The 16,893-nt window shown below is 46.3% G+C and overlaps 1 protein-coding gene across 1 annotated transcript in view; it reads left to right on the top strand.

The window, feature by feature from the left end:
• Positions 1–16,893, top strand: part of chm (CHM Rab escort protein) — a 39,670-nt gene that overhangs the window by 6,878 nt on the left and 15,899 nt on the right. Inside the window, exons 2-9 of the mRNA XM_020463908.2 lie at positions 636–702; positions 964–1,036; positions 1,325–1,449; positions 1,695–2,058; positions 2,242–2,358; positions 2,747–2,867; positions 8,050–8,272; positions 12,825–12,902. Coding sequence (XP_020319497.2) covers positions 636–702; positions 964–1,036; positions 1,325–1,449; positions 1,695–2,058; positions 2,242–2,358; positions 2,747–2,867; positions 8,050–8,272; positions 12,825–12,902 — 1,168 coding nt within the window. The remainder of the gene's footprint in view (positions 1–635; positions 703–963; positions 1,037–1,324; positions 1,450–1,694; positions 2,059–2,241; positions 2,359–2,746; positions 2,868–8,049; positions 8,273–12,824; positions 12,903–16,893) is intronic.

Consider the following 16,893-nt stretch of genomic DNA (forward strand, 5'->3'; position numbering starts at 1 on the left):
GTGACTCCTCTTACCCTAACCCCTATCTCTGTGGTGTGACTCCTCTTAACCTAACCCCTATCTCTGTGGTGTGACTCCTCTTACCCTAACCCCTATCTCTGTCCTGCCCCTTTTTACCTTTTTGTCTTCTCCGGGAAACGGAAACCTCCGGAATGAATTAGGATCTTTCTCTCGGCTAAATGAATACCAGGTGGATTTTTTTTTTTCTTGATGTGCTCTTCACGACAGAGGATAGCGCTTTCTTTCCCCTCGGGGCAGGAGCCATTTGTGCCGTGGAAAATGTAGTGCTATTCAAATGGAACTCTTAATTTTATTTGATGCCTATTGTTCATGAACCTTGTTCAACTGCCAACACCACTAGCACTCCAAATGCCCTAAGAGTCTCATTCTAGACATTTCTTTCCCATTTGACAATAGAATAAGCAATACACTAAAATAAATACTCATCACTTCCCGATTCAGCAGGCACCGCCAATGCAGTGAATTGCTTGCAAATAGGTTCAGGCTGAAAAAAATATATAGATCTTAAATGAAATTTAAACTATTCCATTCAGACAAAAGCCACGTGGAAATAATGGGTTGAATGGCTTCGTCTTGGGCTTGACAATGTGTCTCCTGTCTCTGTTCCTTTTCAGGCCTGTCTGAGTCTGTTATTGCAGCGGCATGCTCCCGTGTTGGACAGAGGGTCTTGCATGTTGACAGGTGAGTCTGAGGGGGGTGAGGTGGGTGGGTAATGGTATGTTGGATTGCACTGGGGTGAGATGGTGCTCTGGTTAGGCGTTCATTCTGTGTGATTATTTTAGATACAAATTCCAAAATAGCCTATTTAAAAAAAAAGTACATTCTGGGGTGACTATTTTGTCAAATTGGTTCATTTTAAAGTTACTGGTGCATGATTGTGTATAAGGCATGAACCAAGACATGACTTCAATTCTTACTTGCAATGTATGCTCCATCCTACAGGAGAAACTACTATGCTGGAAACTGGGCCAGTTTCACATTCAATGGACTGCTGTCCTGGATCGAGGAGTACAAAGTGAGTTTAGCTGTGTTTGCTATTATCTTTTGAAACAAAGCATCACATTAACTGATTCAACCAATGTGACTAACTGGAGGTGTGAATATAAAATGGTCCGCCTGCTCTGACCTTTAAAAAAAAGAAGAAGATAATGTGTTAACTGTGATCGTCCTGAGGGTTCTTGTGAGAGGCCTGGGTAATGGCTTCACGTTGGCCTATATATAGGCCGTGCGCGTGGAATATATTGTGTGCCCATTTGGATGTCACACATTTTCTGTAGCTGTGGCCTGTCTCCTGTGTCTGCAGGCTGGCCAGAGTGAGGAGGCTGTACGGGAGGACTGGAAGGAGAAGCTGGAGGAGGGAGAGGAGGCCCTGGCGCTCAGCTCGATGGACACGTCCATCTCCAACCTGGAAGTGTTCTGCTACGCCAGGTAGCACTAAAGACAACCGCCCCCCACACACACACACACATACACAGGGGACAAACCTCTGCCCCACCTCTCCATTCTTCTCATTTTCAAACAGTCTCCTTGAAGAGGGCTTCATTTAGAATAAAGCACTACAGAGAACTCTACAGGAATTCGCTTACACGGCACTGCCAATGGCCATTTATAGTTGTTTCGACACCGACACACCTGCTTTAATGTCCTCCTAACCTGCTTTGTGTTGTTGGCAGTGAGGAACCTGAGGAGGAGGAGGAGGTGAATGAGGCTGCGGCTGCAGCCTGGTCCGTCCCTCAAACACCAGACTCAGAGGGGGAGGTAGAGAGGTGTCTGCTCGAGAGCAGTTCTGTGGAGGAGGAAGAGCCAGTGGTGGCCAGTGATGAGGCATCTCCAGCCTCTGGACCTGATGCTGGGGCAGAGCAGACTCAACCGGAGGGGCAGGAGAGAGAGGTGCCCAGCCAGGCAGAGGAGACTCAGGGGGAGGCGCAGCAGGCTAGCCCCTCTCCAGCTGAGAGGCAACCAGAGCCCAAGAAAAAGATCACCTATACCAAGATTGTTAAGGAGGGACGGAGGTTCAACATTGACCTTGTGTCTAAGGTTGGTACAGTATATTGAGGTGTTAAAACATTTGAGGGGCAATGCTCCAAATGAACACATTGTTCTGTGTAAGTGTATTTGTCCCTGTAACCTAATGTTTAATTGACTTTAAGGCTACACCATTTGAAATGATGCAGCTAAATGCATTCTGTTGCTTATTTGTTCAATTGTGACCGTCCCCAGCTTATGTTCTCTCGTGGCTCACTGGTGGACCTCCTCATCAAGTCCAACGTCAGCCGATACGCAGAGTTTAAAAACGTCACCCGCATCCTTACCTACCGTAACGGGAAGGTGGAACAGGTAGAGAACACACACACACACACACACACACACACACACACACACAGATGCAGAGCTGTGATGTAAGATCTGTCAGATTTAAGTGACTTTCCGATTAATGTCAGATTTATGCTGTGGCACAAACAGCTTTTTAATCTCTGCTGAACAACATTTTTACATTATCTTCAATGTGTTTCCGTTTGATTTACTGAGTGGTGGTTATGACCATCGGTTTTTAATTTGAGTACTTCAATCACTCTGCTCAAGATAGCTGTCCCATGTTTGACCCCACACACTCTCATTCCCCCCGCCTTTAAAAAAAAAAAAATATACGCCTCCCTCACACAACCTCACAATTACTTTCTCTCTCCCTCTCTTTCTCTCCCCCTCCCTCCCTGGCTGTCTGCAGGTGCCCTGCTCCAGGGCTGATGTTTTTGGCAGCAAGCAGCTGACAGTGGTGGAGAAAAGGATGCTGATGAAGTTCCTCACCTTTTGCCTGGACTTTGAGCAGCACCCAGAGGAATACCAGGGTAGGAACCCCTCCCCCCTCTCCCCTACCCCTGGTGATTTTTCTCCAGTCCTCTACCCCCAATGTTCTCTCCCTATCCCAGTCCTTTACCCCTGGTACTCTCTTTTCAGTGCTCTCTCTCCCTATCTCAGTCCTCTATCCCTCACTCCTCTACTTTCTCAGAATGGCGCTACAATGGATAGCAGCCGTTTTACAGGCTCCGGTCCAAATCTACTTTTGCGTTGATCTGAACAGTTTTTTTGTACATAATGTTTCCTATGACTGTAAATTGCTTCTGGACATCAGAACACCAGTCACTAACCAGGATTTGGATGAATATTACTACTTCAAAGAGTTGGAGGCGCAGGACTTACTGCTCCCCCCGGACCAGGCCACAGTCATCGAGACTCTAAGAAGGTGGCGTAAGAGAGGCTGACGTGCTGGCACCCTGACGAAACTAAGTCGGCGAGTACATAAACCGCCTCCACCCTCCGTTCTATTGGTGAATGTACAATCACTGGAGAATAAACTGGATATGCGCCGTTCGAGATTATCATATCAACGTGACCTGAAGAACCTTAATATCCTATGTTTCTCGGAGTGGTGACTGAACAAGGACATGCATAATATGTATCTAGCAGATTTTTATTTTTGTCTGGAGGACAGAAAGGCATCGTCGGGTAAACTCAAGGGGAGAGGTGTGTCTCTCTTTGGAGGACGTTTTAAGGTTCTGAGTCTCATGATAAGCTGTAGACGATATTATTTACCAAAAAAGTTTTCAATCCATCATACCTCATTTCTACCAGCATGTCAGCTGAGGCGAAAAAAAACTCTAGATTGCCTTTACTCCACGGATAGAAACACATATAAAGCTCTCTCTCGCCCTCCATTTGACAAATCTGACCATAATGCTATCCTCCTCATTCCTGCTTACAAGCAAAAACTCAAACAGGAAGTACCAGTGACGCTCAATACAGAAGTGGTCCGATGAATCTGATGCTCAGCTTCAGGACTGTTTCACTAGTGCAGACTGGAATATGTTCTGGGATTAATCCAATAACATTGAGTAGTTTACCACATCAGTCATCGACTTCATTAATAAGTGCATCGACGATGTCAATCCCCACGGTGACCGCATGTACATATCCCAACCAGAAGCCATGGACTACAGGCAACATCCGAACTGCGCTAAAGGGGAGAGCTGCCGCTTTCAAGGAGCGGGACACTAATCTGGACGCTTATAAGAGATCCTGTCATGTCCTCCAACGAACCATCAAACAGGCAAAGCATCAATACAGAACTAGGATCGAATCATACTACACCGGCTCTGACGCTCGTTGGATGTGGCAGGGCTTGCAAACTATCACAAAGGGAAATCCAGCCGCAAGCTGCCCAGAGGAGCTAAATGCCTTCTATGCTCCCTTCTAGGCAAGAAACAATGAACCATGCATGAGAGTACCAGCTGTTCCGGACAACTGTGTGATCACGCTCTCCGTAGCTGACGTGAGTAAGATCTTTAAACACATTAACATTCACACAGGGCCAGATGGATTACCAGGATGCGTACTCTGAGCATGAGCTGACCAGCTGGCTAGTGTCTTCACTGACATTTTCAACCTCTCCCTGACCCAGTCAGTAATACCAACATGTTTCAAGCAGACTACCATAGTCCCTGTGCCCAAGAACGCCAAGGTAACCTGTCTAAATGACTATCGCCACCTTGGCACTCACATCTGTAGCCATGAAATGCTTTGAAAGGCTGGTCTCAACACCATCATCCCAGACACCAAGGACCCACTCCAATTTTCATACTACCCCAACAGATGACGCAATCTCTATTTCACTCCAAACTGCCCTTTCCCACCTGGACAAGAGAAACACCTATGTGAGAATGCTGTTCATTGACTAAAGCTAAGGTAAGTTCCCTGGGACTGAACACCTCCCTCTGCAACTGGATCCTGTACTGATCAAATCAAATTTATTTATATAGCCCTTCGTACATCAGCTGATATCTCAAAGTGCTGTACAGAAACCCAGCCTAAAACCCCAAACAGCAAGCAATGCAGGTGTAGAAGCACGGTGGCTAGGAAAAACTCCCTAGAAAGGCCAATACCTAGGAAGAAACCTAGAGAGGAACCAGGCTATGTGGGGTGGCCAGTCCTCTTCTGGCTGTGCCGGGTGGAGATTATAACAGAACATCGCCAAGATGTTCAAATGTTCATAAATGACCAGCATGGTCGAATAATAATAAGGCAGAACAGTTGAAACTGGAGCAGCAGCACAGTCAGGTGGAAGTTGAAACTGGAGCAGCAGCATGGCCAGGTGGACTGGGGACAGCAAGGAGTCATCATGTCAGGTAGTCCTGGGGCATGGTCCTAGGGCTCAGGTCCTCCGAGAGAGAGAAAGAAAGAGAGAAGGAGAGAATTAGAGAACGCACACTTAGATTCACACAGGACACCGAATAGGACAGGAGAAGTACTCCAGATATAACAAACTGACCCCAGCCCCCCGACACAAACTACTGCAGCATAAATACTGGAGGCTGAGACTGATGGGCTCCCCCAGATCGTGAGGGTAGACAAATGCATCTGCCACGCTGACCCTCAACACTGGGGCCCCTCAGGGGTGCGTGCTTAGGCACCTCCTGTAATCCCTGTTTACCCATGACTGAGAGGCTGCGCACGACTCCAACAATATCATTAAGTTTACCGACGACACAATGGTGGTAGGCCTGACCACCGGCGATGAATAGACCTGGCAGTGTGATGCCAGGACAACAACCTCTCCCTCAACAAGACAAAGGAGATGATCATGGACTACAGGAAACGGAGGGCCGAGCACGCCCCCATTCACGTCGGGGCTGTGGTGGAGCGGGTCGAGAGCTTCAAGTTCCTCGGTGTTCACATCACTAAGGATCTATCATGGTCCACACACACCAACACAGTCGTTAAGAGGGCACAACAAACCCTCTTCTCCAGGAGGCTGAAAATATTTTTGGCATGGGTCTTCAGATCCTCAAAATGTTCTACAGCTGCACCATTGAGAGCATCTTGACAGGCTTGCATCACTGCTTGGTATATGGCAACTGCTTGTCATCCGATTGCAAAAACTACAGAGGGTAGTGCGTATGGCCCAGTACATCACTGAGGCCAAGCTCCCTGCAATTCATGACCTCCATACCAGGCGGTGTCAGATGAAGGCCTTAGAAATTGTCAGACTCCAGCCACTCAATTCATAGACGGTTTTCTCTGCAACCGTACAGCAAGCCGTGCCGATGCACCAAGTCTGGAACCAACAGGACCCTGATCAGCTTCTACCCCCAAGCCATAAGACTGCTAAATAGTTAGTCCGGGTAGCTATTTGTCTAATTATCTGCATTCACCCTTTTTGCACAAACGTCTTTTACCCATCACATACGCTGCTGCTACTGTTTATCTGCCACCTTATTCCTAGTTATGTGTACATACTGTATCTACCTCAGTTACCTCGTATCCCCTGCAAATCAACTCTGTACTGGTACCCCGCGTATATAGTCAAGTTATCATTACTCATTGTGTGTTTGTTACTTTTATTACGTGTTTTCATTTTCTACACTGAACAAAAATATCAACGCAGCAATTTCAACGATTTTACAGAGTTACTGTTCATATGAGGAAATCAGTCAATTGAAGTAAATTCATTAGGCCCTAATCTATGGATTCGACATGACTGGGAACAGAAATATTAAGATGTTGGTCACAGATATCTTAAAAATAATAATAGGTAGGGGGCATTATTCAAAAAACCAGTCAATATCAGGTGTGACCACCATTTGCCTCATGCAGCGCGACACATCTTCTCATAGTTGATCAGGCTGTTGATTGTGGAATGCTGCCCCACTCGTCTTCAATAGCAGTGCGAAGTTGCAGGATATTGGTGGGAACTGGAACACGCTGTCGTACATGTCGATCCAATCCAGAGAATCCCAAACATGCTCAATGAGTGACATGTCTGGTGATTCCAAGAATTGTGTAGGTATCCTTGCGACGTGGGGCTGTGCATTATTATGCTGAAACAACATGATGTGATGTGATGGTGGCGGATGAATGGCACAACAACGGGCCTCAGGATCTTGTCAGGGTATCTCTGTGCATTCAAATTGCCATCGATACAATGCAATTGTTCGTTGTCCGTAGCTTATGCCTGCCCATACCATAACCCCACCGCCACCATGGGGCACTCTGTTCAAAACGTTGACATCAGCAAACCGCTCGCCCAAACAACGCCATACATGCTGTCTGCCATCTACCCGGTACAGTCGAAACCGGGATGAATCTGTGAAGAGCACACTTCTCCATGGTGCCAGTGGCCATCGGAAGTGAACATTTTCCCGCTGAAGTCGGTTACGTCACCGAACTGCAGTCAGGTCAAGACCCTGGTGAGGACAATGAGCATGCAGATGTGCTTCCCTGGAACAGTTTCTGACAGTTTGTGCAGAAATGATTTGGTTGTGCAAACCCATCAGCTGTCTGGGTGGCTGGTCTCAGACGATCTCGCAGGTGAAAAAGCCGGATGTGGAGGTCCTGGGCTGCCGCGATTACCCGTGGTCTATGGTCGGTTGGACGTACTGCCAAATTCTTTAAAATGACATTGGAGGTGGCTTGTACTAGAGAAATTAACATTCAATTATCTGTCAAGAGCTCTGGTGGACATTCCTGCAGTCAGCATGCCAATTGCACGTTCCCTCAACTTGTGGCATTGTGTTGTGTAACAAAACTGCACATTTTAGAATAGCCTTTTATTGTCCGCAGCACAATGTGATGATCATGCCGTTTTAATCAGCTTCTTGATATGCCACACTTCAGGTGCATGTATTATCTTGGCGAAGGAGAAGTGCTCAAGAGCAGTGACGTAATCACATTTTTTGCCCAACATATGAGAGAAATAAGCTTTTTTTGTGTATGGACAACCTCTGGGATCTTTTATTTCAGCTCATGAAACATGGGACTAAGATGTTACATTGTTGCGTTTATATTTTGTTCAGTGTAGAACCTTTTTATTTTCTTTCTCTCTGCATTGTTGAGAAGGGTCTGTAAGTAAGCATTTCACTTACGTAACTCTAAACCTGTCGTTTATGAAGCATGTGACAAATAACATTTGGTTTGATGAATTGATCTCTCTCCATCTTAGGCCTCTCCCTCACTCCTACCTTCTCTCCTTTCCAGACTTCTCGGAGCATTCCTTCTGGGACTTCCTGCAGACCAAGAAGCTGACGGAGAACCTGCAGCATTTCATCCTTCACTCCATTGCCATGGTGATCCCGGAGGTGTGCACGGTGGAAGGCCTGAGAGCCACGCAGCACTTCCTGCGTTGTCTGGGGCGCTACGGCAACACGCCTTTCCTGTTCCCCCTCTACGGCCTGGGGGAGATCCCTCAGTGCTTCTGCAGGTCAGTGGTTCCTCATGTCTGGGTTTACCTCACACCACTGGTACATGATGATGAGTCTATCCTACTGTACATAACAAAATGTCCACACGACTATAAAGTCACTGAATTCCAACTATGTGTTTGGATTGGGGGCCAGACCTATTTTGACAGGGTACTAGAGATGGGAGGTGATCTTTGTGATTAGGGGGATGGCGCTGAGACCTGGGTTTGTGCTCTGACTTCGAGTCTCTCTGCTCCACTGGGCTCTGGATGGCAGCTTTTAGCACTGCAGGTCTTCAGGGAGCTCTCCTGTGAAACTGTAGCACTTAGAGCCGAGTGAGCTTCAGTCCCCCACGGCTGCTGCTCATACTGGGCCATGGCGGCTCACAGCCAGGCAATGGGAGAACAGCTCCCAAAAGGCCGTGGATGCAGCTGGATATAGCCTAGCCTTGAACACTTGTCTCGGGGTTATGCATATGACTGCCTGCCTGCCTGCATTTCCATCCTCTGAATGGGAGATATCCACACCATGGAGGTGTGTTGAGCTGAATGCATGGGTGCCAACATCCCGAGCGGAGCTGCACATACGACAGAGCAGCCTTGACCCTGGAGATGGAAGGTAAATGTTCTTTTGCAGCTGCAGTGCTGTCATAGTCAGTGCCATGCATCTGCGACGCAATCAATTTGCATCCGACTAAATCCACCATGGAGATTGGCTGCACACCTCACGGTACAGGGGCGTTATAACACAGACCGGGTTTTAACCTTAAATTAATCATGTTGGAAATGAGGGCAGTATGTGCTAAATCCACCATGGAGATTGGCTGCACACCTCACGGTACAGGGGCGTTATAACACAGACCGGGTTTTAACCTTAAATGAATCATGTTGGAAATGAGGGCAGTATGTGCTAAATCCACCATGGAGATTGGCTGCACACCTCACGGTACAGGGGCGTTATTACACAGACCGGGTTTTAACCTTAAATGAATCATGTTGGAAATGAGGGCAGTATGTGCTAAATCCACCATGGAGATTGGCTGCACACCTCACGGTACAGGGGCGTTATTACACAGACCGGGTTTTAACCTTAAATGAATCATGTTGGAAATGAGGGCAGTATGTGCTAAATCCACCATGGAGATTGGCTGCACACCTCACGGTACAGGGGCGTTATAACACAGACCGGGTTTTAACCTTAAATGAATCATGTTGGAAATGAGGGCAGTATGTGCTTGAGCTGTGAAATGCATTTATTCCCTGAGAAACTGGTTGTGGTTGAAGCAATTATTGCAGAATTGTTGCTTTATTCTAATAAACTTTTTTTGTTCTAGTTATTCATAGACAATTATGAATACATAGTTGGAGCAACAGAATGGAGCTCGTCTGCTTTTACCTGTCAGAGTACATGTAGAGACATAACTCCAACATGTACGAGATGGAGGTTGGATTCATCTTCTACCTGACTTTTAGAATTTTAATAAAGGTTCCTCTGCTCGAGGCTCAGTCATTTGCATATTTGATTTTCCCACTCCTTCCCCCTAATCTACTCCTCCGACGTTCAGATAAGCAAGGTAAAGAGCCGACACATGATCACACCTGTCTGTCGCCGCACAAATCTGTCTCTCTCCCTCTTAGTGGCAGTGACTCTGTTGTTCATGCATACTGGATTGCCATGTCTTTATTTTTGTTCTACAGGTGGTAACAGTTGGAATTGAGCTGTTACTTTAACCTCTAGTTTTTAAAATATTTTTGGAATAAAAAACGTAACGCCTCACCTTGAGCTCAAACCCTGACTCTGTTGGTCTGTAGTCGAGGTCATTTTTGTTCTCAGTGTCTCCTCCCAAACAGTGTAGGTAGCGAAGGTTCCAACGTTTGTGTTTTTGAAACGTTAGAATGGTGAAGAGGTGGATGGAGAGTACAAGAAGAAGCAGTAGAAAATGTCTGAAAGTGATGAACAAAAGAAGCGGGGTAGGGAGTCCGAGGTAGAGGGAGAAAAAGTATTTGAGAGCGGTGTGAGTGAGGGGTGGAAGGGAGGCGGGATCATCCATCAATGTGATACCTGCCTTGCAGGTGATGGATGGATAGATGGCCGTGCAAACTCAATAATGCTCACTCTCTCAGGTTATTCACAGATCAGCGAGCAGCACTGCTAATAAAGTGATGAAATGCTTTTGTGTCCTTGCCTGGATTATTCCTCAAGTTTTGACAGGGAAGACTCTTTTTAATTTCTAAATAACCTTTGGCGCTTTGACTGCAGTAGTCCGTCTTCTGCCTCTGTCCCTCGCACCGTTCTATGGCGTGTGACCGCAGAGGGTGGGGGGAGTTAGACCTCCATTCATTTACCCTGAAAAAGAATTTGGCCGTGACACGCTTTGATTTGCATGCCGTGTTGCCACGCTCCAATCAGACAGCAGAGTCAGAATGAAACAGATTGAGAGGATGGGGAAATGCATTAATTAGTGCAGATGATTGTCTGTTGAGCATTCAGTCACAGATCATATTTCCTCATCTTTTTTTTTCCACTCATGGAGCAATAAACATCTAATTTATTCGGATCCAACAGGATTTAATTTTGTGCAGAAGGCCTCGCCAGGCGGCATGGGGCTTTGTTTTCTTTTAATTATTGGCCAACCATTAGCCCCCCACTCTGCCTCCCAGCTCCCCAGATTACAGCAGAATCTTCCAGCAATGATTTTGACAGGTAAGTGCTCTGTGTACGCACTGTAATTTTGTTTGTTTAGCGTGTCCTGGACATGGTGAGGATTTATTGTCCACGTCCGTGACTGCCGGTAAAACCCTCTGAAAAGCATCTGAAATCCTCCCAGGACCCTTTTAAAACCTCCCACCCTTTTCTCCTGCATGGCCGTGGTGGAAGAATGCATGCATCTACAGAACCCTCTCTTCCACCGGGTCTTCTAAGGGTTGAGTCCGGGCTTAGTTCAGCACTGGAACATCTACAGGAGACCCAAAGTGAGCATGAAGCACACGGTATTGCTAAGCAGTGCTCCTCAATACACCCACTCTCTCGTACACTTTACAGATTTATCTCTGAACTGTAAAGGAACCCGAATGTATAATTTTTCAAGCATTTCTCCATCTGAGGAGGAGGTATGCACAGCACTTGCTGGCCCTACAGGTTTGTCAAAGGTTGAGAGAAACACCCCCGGACGTCAATGTCATGACTATGAGATGAGGAGTCTAGGGAACACTGCAGCGATTCAAGACCTAGAGGTGGACACGTCCAATGTAAGCTTGTAAATGCGTTCTCTGCCATCGTCTAAGGTATGGGATTGAGTTGTCAAGAAAATGAGAACTGCCAGTCTTCTACGGCTGTTCTATTTATTTCTGCCTTGCTTGAGATACTGCCGCTAGAGCCTCGAGCTTATTTCTGCTCTTGTTACATTACCTTTTAATTACAGAAATAACTAGTTGGAGGCAGTTGTTTTGTATGAGAGGGGAGAGGAGAGTTGTCGAAGATTTATTTTGGATGTGACCTTCTCCACACTAGCTACAGCTGTAATCAGTGGAATTAATAGCGTAATCAAATTATACACAAACTCATAAATCATCGCCGAGCGCACTGTCACGGAGTTCGGCTATTAATGGCCCCTATTGTTTTGCCACCGTATTAAAAAATCACGTCCCCTGATTCCCGCCTTGATAGGAACTGAAATGCCATTTAGAGGCTATAAAGACCGGGGGCTCAGAGGGGTCCCAGATTTTCACAACTGTTAATTTAGCAGCGATGCAGAGTGATGTCGCAGATGCCAAAGGGGGGGGGGGGGCGAGTCAGGGCCGGCCGCGCTTCAACGGCGCCTTTTCAGCCGGGGGATGGCATCATTGGGACAGACAGCGGCCAGTTAATTAGAGTAATATCATCTTAAACGTCTGTCAGTTAGGGTTAATGACATCAAAAGGGGTTCCCTGGCGTCTGAATGGGGTTCTGTAGAGGCCATGCGATGGGCCTGGATGATTGCCTGTGAGTTTTATTCTCTTGATGTTTTATTAAGGTGCCATGTCTGGTAATTCATCTATGGGGCAGGTACAAACCTTTTTTTAGGAGCAACGGTGGTGGTTGTCTGTGAGGTAGGCGTGTCTTGGTCCCTCCTCTCCATTCCTCCCTCTGTTTTCTCTCGACCTGCTCTCCCCGGTCCGTCACAGCTGGCAGAGTTCCCTTAAACCCCAGCCATCTCTCTCCGTTATTCCCACTGTGTTGAAAGAGCCCGTGCCAGGCTCATAGACCTGTGCTGTCTGTATGCAGCTGCGTCTCTGTGGGTGGGAGCTCACATTAACCTGGCCAAAGCGCACAGTCTGCACTGTGTTCACCACTGTTTTACTTCAAAGTAATTCAACCCAAGTACACTTGATTTTTGCAAAGTTTTGCCACAGTTTTTATATGTAATTGTCACCATCATTAAGTTGTTTGAGGTGATTTGAAAAAAGTTACATTTTATTTGTCAAATACACATTTTGGAGTATTTTATAATGCATGGCAGTGAATATCCTATATGTTTATTCACTCACTGGCCACTGTCTTAAAGGACTTGTCTCTTTTGTGTATTCTTCTCAGGATGTGTGCTGTCTTTGGAGGGATCTATTGTCTTCGCCACTCAGTTCAGTGTCTGGTTCTGGACAAGGAGTCCGGCAAGTGAGTATTCCATCGCCAATTCACCACAACACACACACCAGTCCTCTCCCCTCCCCCTCCACAATAAAGAAGTGTGAGAACAAAGCAGTAAAAAAGAGATGGATTTGTGTTCAGGGCTGAGATAACAAAAAAGCTGCCCTGTTCTCGTCAAGCCCCTTTGTTCCAGCCCTCCAATCAGGGAGCAACCTCGATTAGAAGTAATTTGTGTATGTGGTCCTCCAAAACAAGGAAAGAAGACTGGGTCCGGAATATAGATACGAAATTAATTCTCTGGGAGACGGGAGAACCAAACCCCCCACCCCCCACCTGAAGCAGCCAAGCTCGGAAGACAAATCACAGGCCCTGCCACTTGGGCTGGCGATGAGTGATGCTGGTTTTTCCTCGTGGCCTTACCTCCACTAATTGATTTTCATCTGAAGACAAAAAAGCCCTCTGTTACTGCCTCTTAAAAAATGAGAGTTCATCTCCAGTCTCCCTTGATTAATCTGCGCTGATAATGTGCGTCAGGCCCTACTAGAAAGCCCTTTTAATGAGTTTCAAAGGTAGATTGTTGTCATAAACTAGGTTAGATTAGTTTTTTTTTTTGGAAGGCTCGATATTGAGATTCTTTCATCTTGGTGGTGGGTGACCCTGGGGGCCAGGAATCTTGTGGTGGAGCAGTGTCGTGAGGAGTAATACTGCATGTGCTCTCTCTTTCGCTCTAATACTCGGCCCAAAGACTGAAACTCCCAGCCCCTGTCTCTACAGCCGGTCTCTGATGTTGGCCATTGGGGAAATACTGTCTTCTGGGACCTCAGACTGGAAAGTGCAGTTCCTTTGATAATGTGTTCCTCTTTGTGCAAAATGCTAATAGTACTCAAGTCTTTGGTTACGGCTTTCTTTTTCATTTGACGTATCCACGTGCAGCCGGTTGGGATTTCCTAGAGTGCTCGTGGTTCATGGTTTTTATCTACTTACTACCCAGCGCCCTGCGACGCCTAATGCACGCCACACACTGACTGGTCCCCTCTAGTCAAAGCGCAATTTTTAAACCATTGATACGTGCAAAGTCAATGGCAAGCGCTAAGGCACAGACCCGAGTCAGAACCAGCCCCAGTCTCTCCTAGTTTTCTGTGTGAACGGCGTTTCAGGTTGGAGCTGATCCAATGCCATGTCAGTCAGCGCTAGAGAGAAGTCCATAAACGAGCGGTGAGGCGTGGCCGAGAGGGCCCGCGCCGTTCTCCACGTGCGCCGCACAGGTGTCCACTCTGCTCCTTGTTCCAAGGCAAGCCTAATACATCATCAGTGGGGGAAAAAGTTTTGCGAAGGTGGAAAAAACTGGCAAGGTGTCTGCCAGGCTGAACAATGATTTTAATTTCCCCGGCGTCATAAATTACCTCCTTATGTCTCCTCTTATTACATACATAAAGCTGAAAAGGGTAGAGGGAGATTAATAATGCAGCACCAGCAGTGGATGATGTGACCTAACATCCCAGCTGCCACTCGTCTGTCCTGTCCTGGACCTGCTCCTCCACACTACTACAGCAGACACCTGCACCGTCTGTCTGTCTGTCCTGTCTGTCTGCCTGTATCTCCTGACTCCACTGACCAGCCGCTTCACTCCTGTCACTATCCATCCCTTAGTCTTAATGCGCTTTGATCCTAGTCACTTCCAACAGAGGAGAACTTGCCTGTGACAGTCATGTCCGGTAAGTCATGCGGAGGGGGGTTAGTTTTTTTCACTTGGCCGAAGTAAAGAGTTCCTTCCAGTTGAGATGTTTATCAAAGTCGTAACTGTTCATGGCTGTGTATAAGGCTGTGACCGTGATTGCTATGTGTGTGACTTGCGTGCTTTATGAACACTGTTTATGAACTACAGTTCTGATCAATAAAGCCTGCCTTGGCCTTGTGGGTAGGGGGACGGTAATCATACTATTAGATGTTAGTTCCAAGCTGGACCTTTTTTAATGTCTCTGCTCAGGTTATGCCTCCAGGTGTGCGGATAACAGGGGATATACATTTAGTGTTGAAGCACATTTACTTGATCATCCTATTTAAGATCGAAAATATTATGTTTATTTAGATATATTGCACTCGTGAAGGTACTTTTTGTTTTTGCTTCAAAAAACCGTGGGTGTTCTCTCAGGGATGTGAAGGTTGTGGCCTGTATCCCGTCTCCTATATCCCATATCCCACTCCATTGGTTTAGGATTGATTTGAACTGCCAGCTCCCACTGCCAAGCCCCCTCCTAGTAAATAAATCTTCATTTACATAAACAGTCCATCCTGCAGTCAATCTGTCCTAGGTGAGGATTATTCGGAGGGGTGCGGTTTGGAGCGAGCGTTTTGGAGTGCCGCTTGCCTTCTCCTTTATTGTGTTGTGAAAGTCCATTTCAAGGATGTCACCCCAAGCCCATTAGTTTGGATAATGAGCCCTATAAAGCACATTTATAACTCTTGACATAACAAGCAGACAGATTCCCCACCGTTCCCCCTCTGTCGGAGAGGAGCAACGCAGGAAGGTCACACTGCTGCTGCCCAGGACTGGGGGCTCAGAGGCTCGCCTCTCCTAGCCTCACCTCACTCGCACTGGCTAACTCACAGATTGCACCAATCTGGCCAATGTTTTGGGTTCTGTTTTGTGCTTGCATTGTTTGGACAAAAAAAAAAAGAGAACGTATTCAACTCTGGCTTTTCTTACAAAGATTAATGAATCAGCCCAGGCCATTTGTATTTGTTTTGACGGTGGTGCATTGAGAAGCTGCCAAAACAATCCTTCTCTTTTGTGCCGGACTATAGGCTGTAATGTTCTGAGGCACAGATGCCAACTGTTTTCCCTTTCTTGACAAAGGTCATTAATTAATACCATCTCATGAAGCATACAACTCAGGTCGGTAAAGGTGTTTGGTATAACAATGGAGTGTTTATTTTTTGTGTTGGCCATTTTTTTTTTCCGGACTAAAGGTCCCGACGCATGTGTTTTATTAGTTTATTCTCTACTTTACGCACACGTCTCTGCTCTACTGGGGCGGCAGGTAGCCTAGTGGTTAAAGAGCTGGGCCAGTAAACGAAAGGTTGCTGGATCAAATCCCTGTCGTTTTGCCCCTGAACAAGGCAGTTACCCCACTGTTCCCTGTAAATAAGAATCTGTTCTTTAACTGACTTGGGTAGTTAAATAAAGGTTCAATTTAAATTTAAATAAAAAAGACTCGTGGAGAACAGGCTACTCTGGGGAATGGTTCTCAATTAATAATAAATAATGAAGTTCGAACAAAGCTGAATCAATGTCTGCAAGATCACACAATGACAGAATATAACGTTACTGTAATAAAAAAAACACCACTACATTTTTTTCTTTCATGTGGCCAAAACTCAACAGCGCGCAGCACTAGGCAAAATACACAGGGAGGCTATGTTAGTTTGTTCAAGGTGAAATTTCACCATTTTTCAAACAGCACCACCCCAACATCAACATATGTGAATATGGCTTTTCTATGTTCTGTAGTAAATATATAGAGGAAAACAAGTGTTTCCAATGACATCAACCAATTAGCATGCAATTTCTACTCTTAATTAGTTAAAAATCGTGACGCACATTGATGACATCATTAGTGTTTATCTCCACCCCCCCCCCCCCCCCCCCCCCCCCCCCACAAAGAAACGCATCATTTTTACATATGTTGATGCTGGAGGTGATGAATATGACGTAGACATTTAGAGAAATGTCCCTTTAACACAATATGCTAAAACGTGCTCATCATTCAAAACAACACTGTACGCTACTTCACTGTGTAACTCTAAATGCATATCCCCATGAAACCGATTTGAGATCAAATGGATGGTATGTAGATGCTGTATGGCCGTTTCACTGGGAAAACTTAGAAGAATTATCATTCATGATAACTTGATCCGAACATGCGCAGAAGCTTTGGGACCTTTCTAATCCCGGGGGGGGGGGGGGTCAGGGACAAGTCTTATCCGACACCACTCAATAAATGCAAATCAAAACCGC

Source organism: Oncorhynchus kisutch, linkage group LG28, assembly GCF_002021735.2.
Source record: "Oncorhynchus kisutch isolate 150728-3 linkage group LG28, Okis_V2, whole genome shotgun sequence".
Lineage (NCBI taxonomy): Eukaryota > Metazoa > Chordata > Actinopteri > Salmoniformes > Salmonidae > Oncorhynchus > Oncorhynchus kisutch.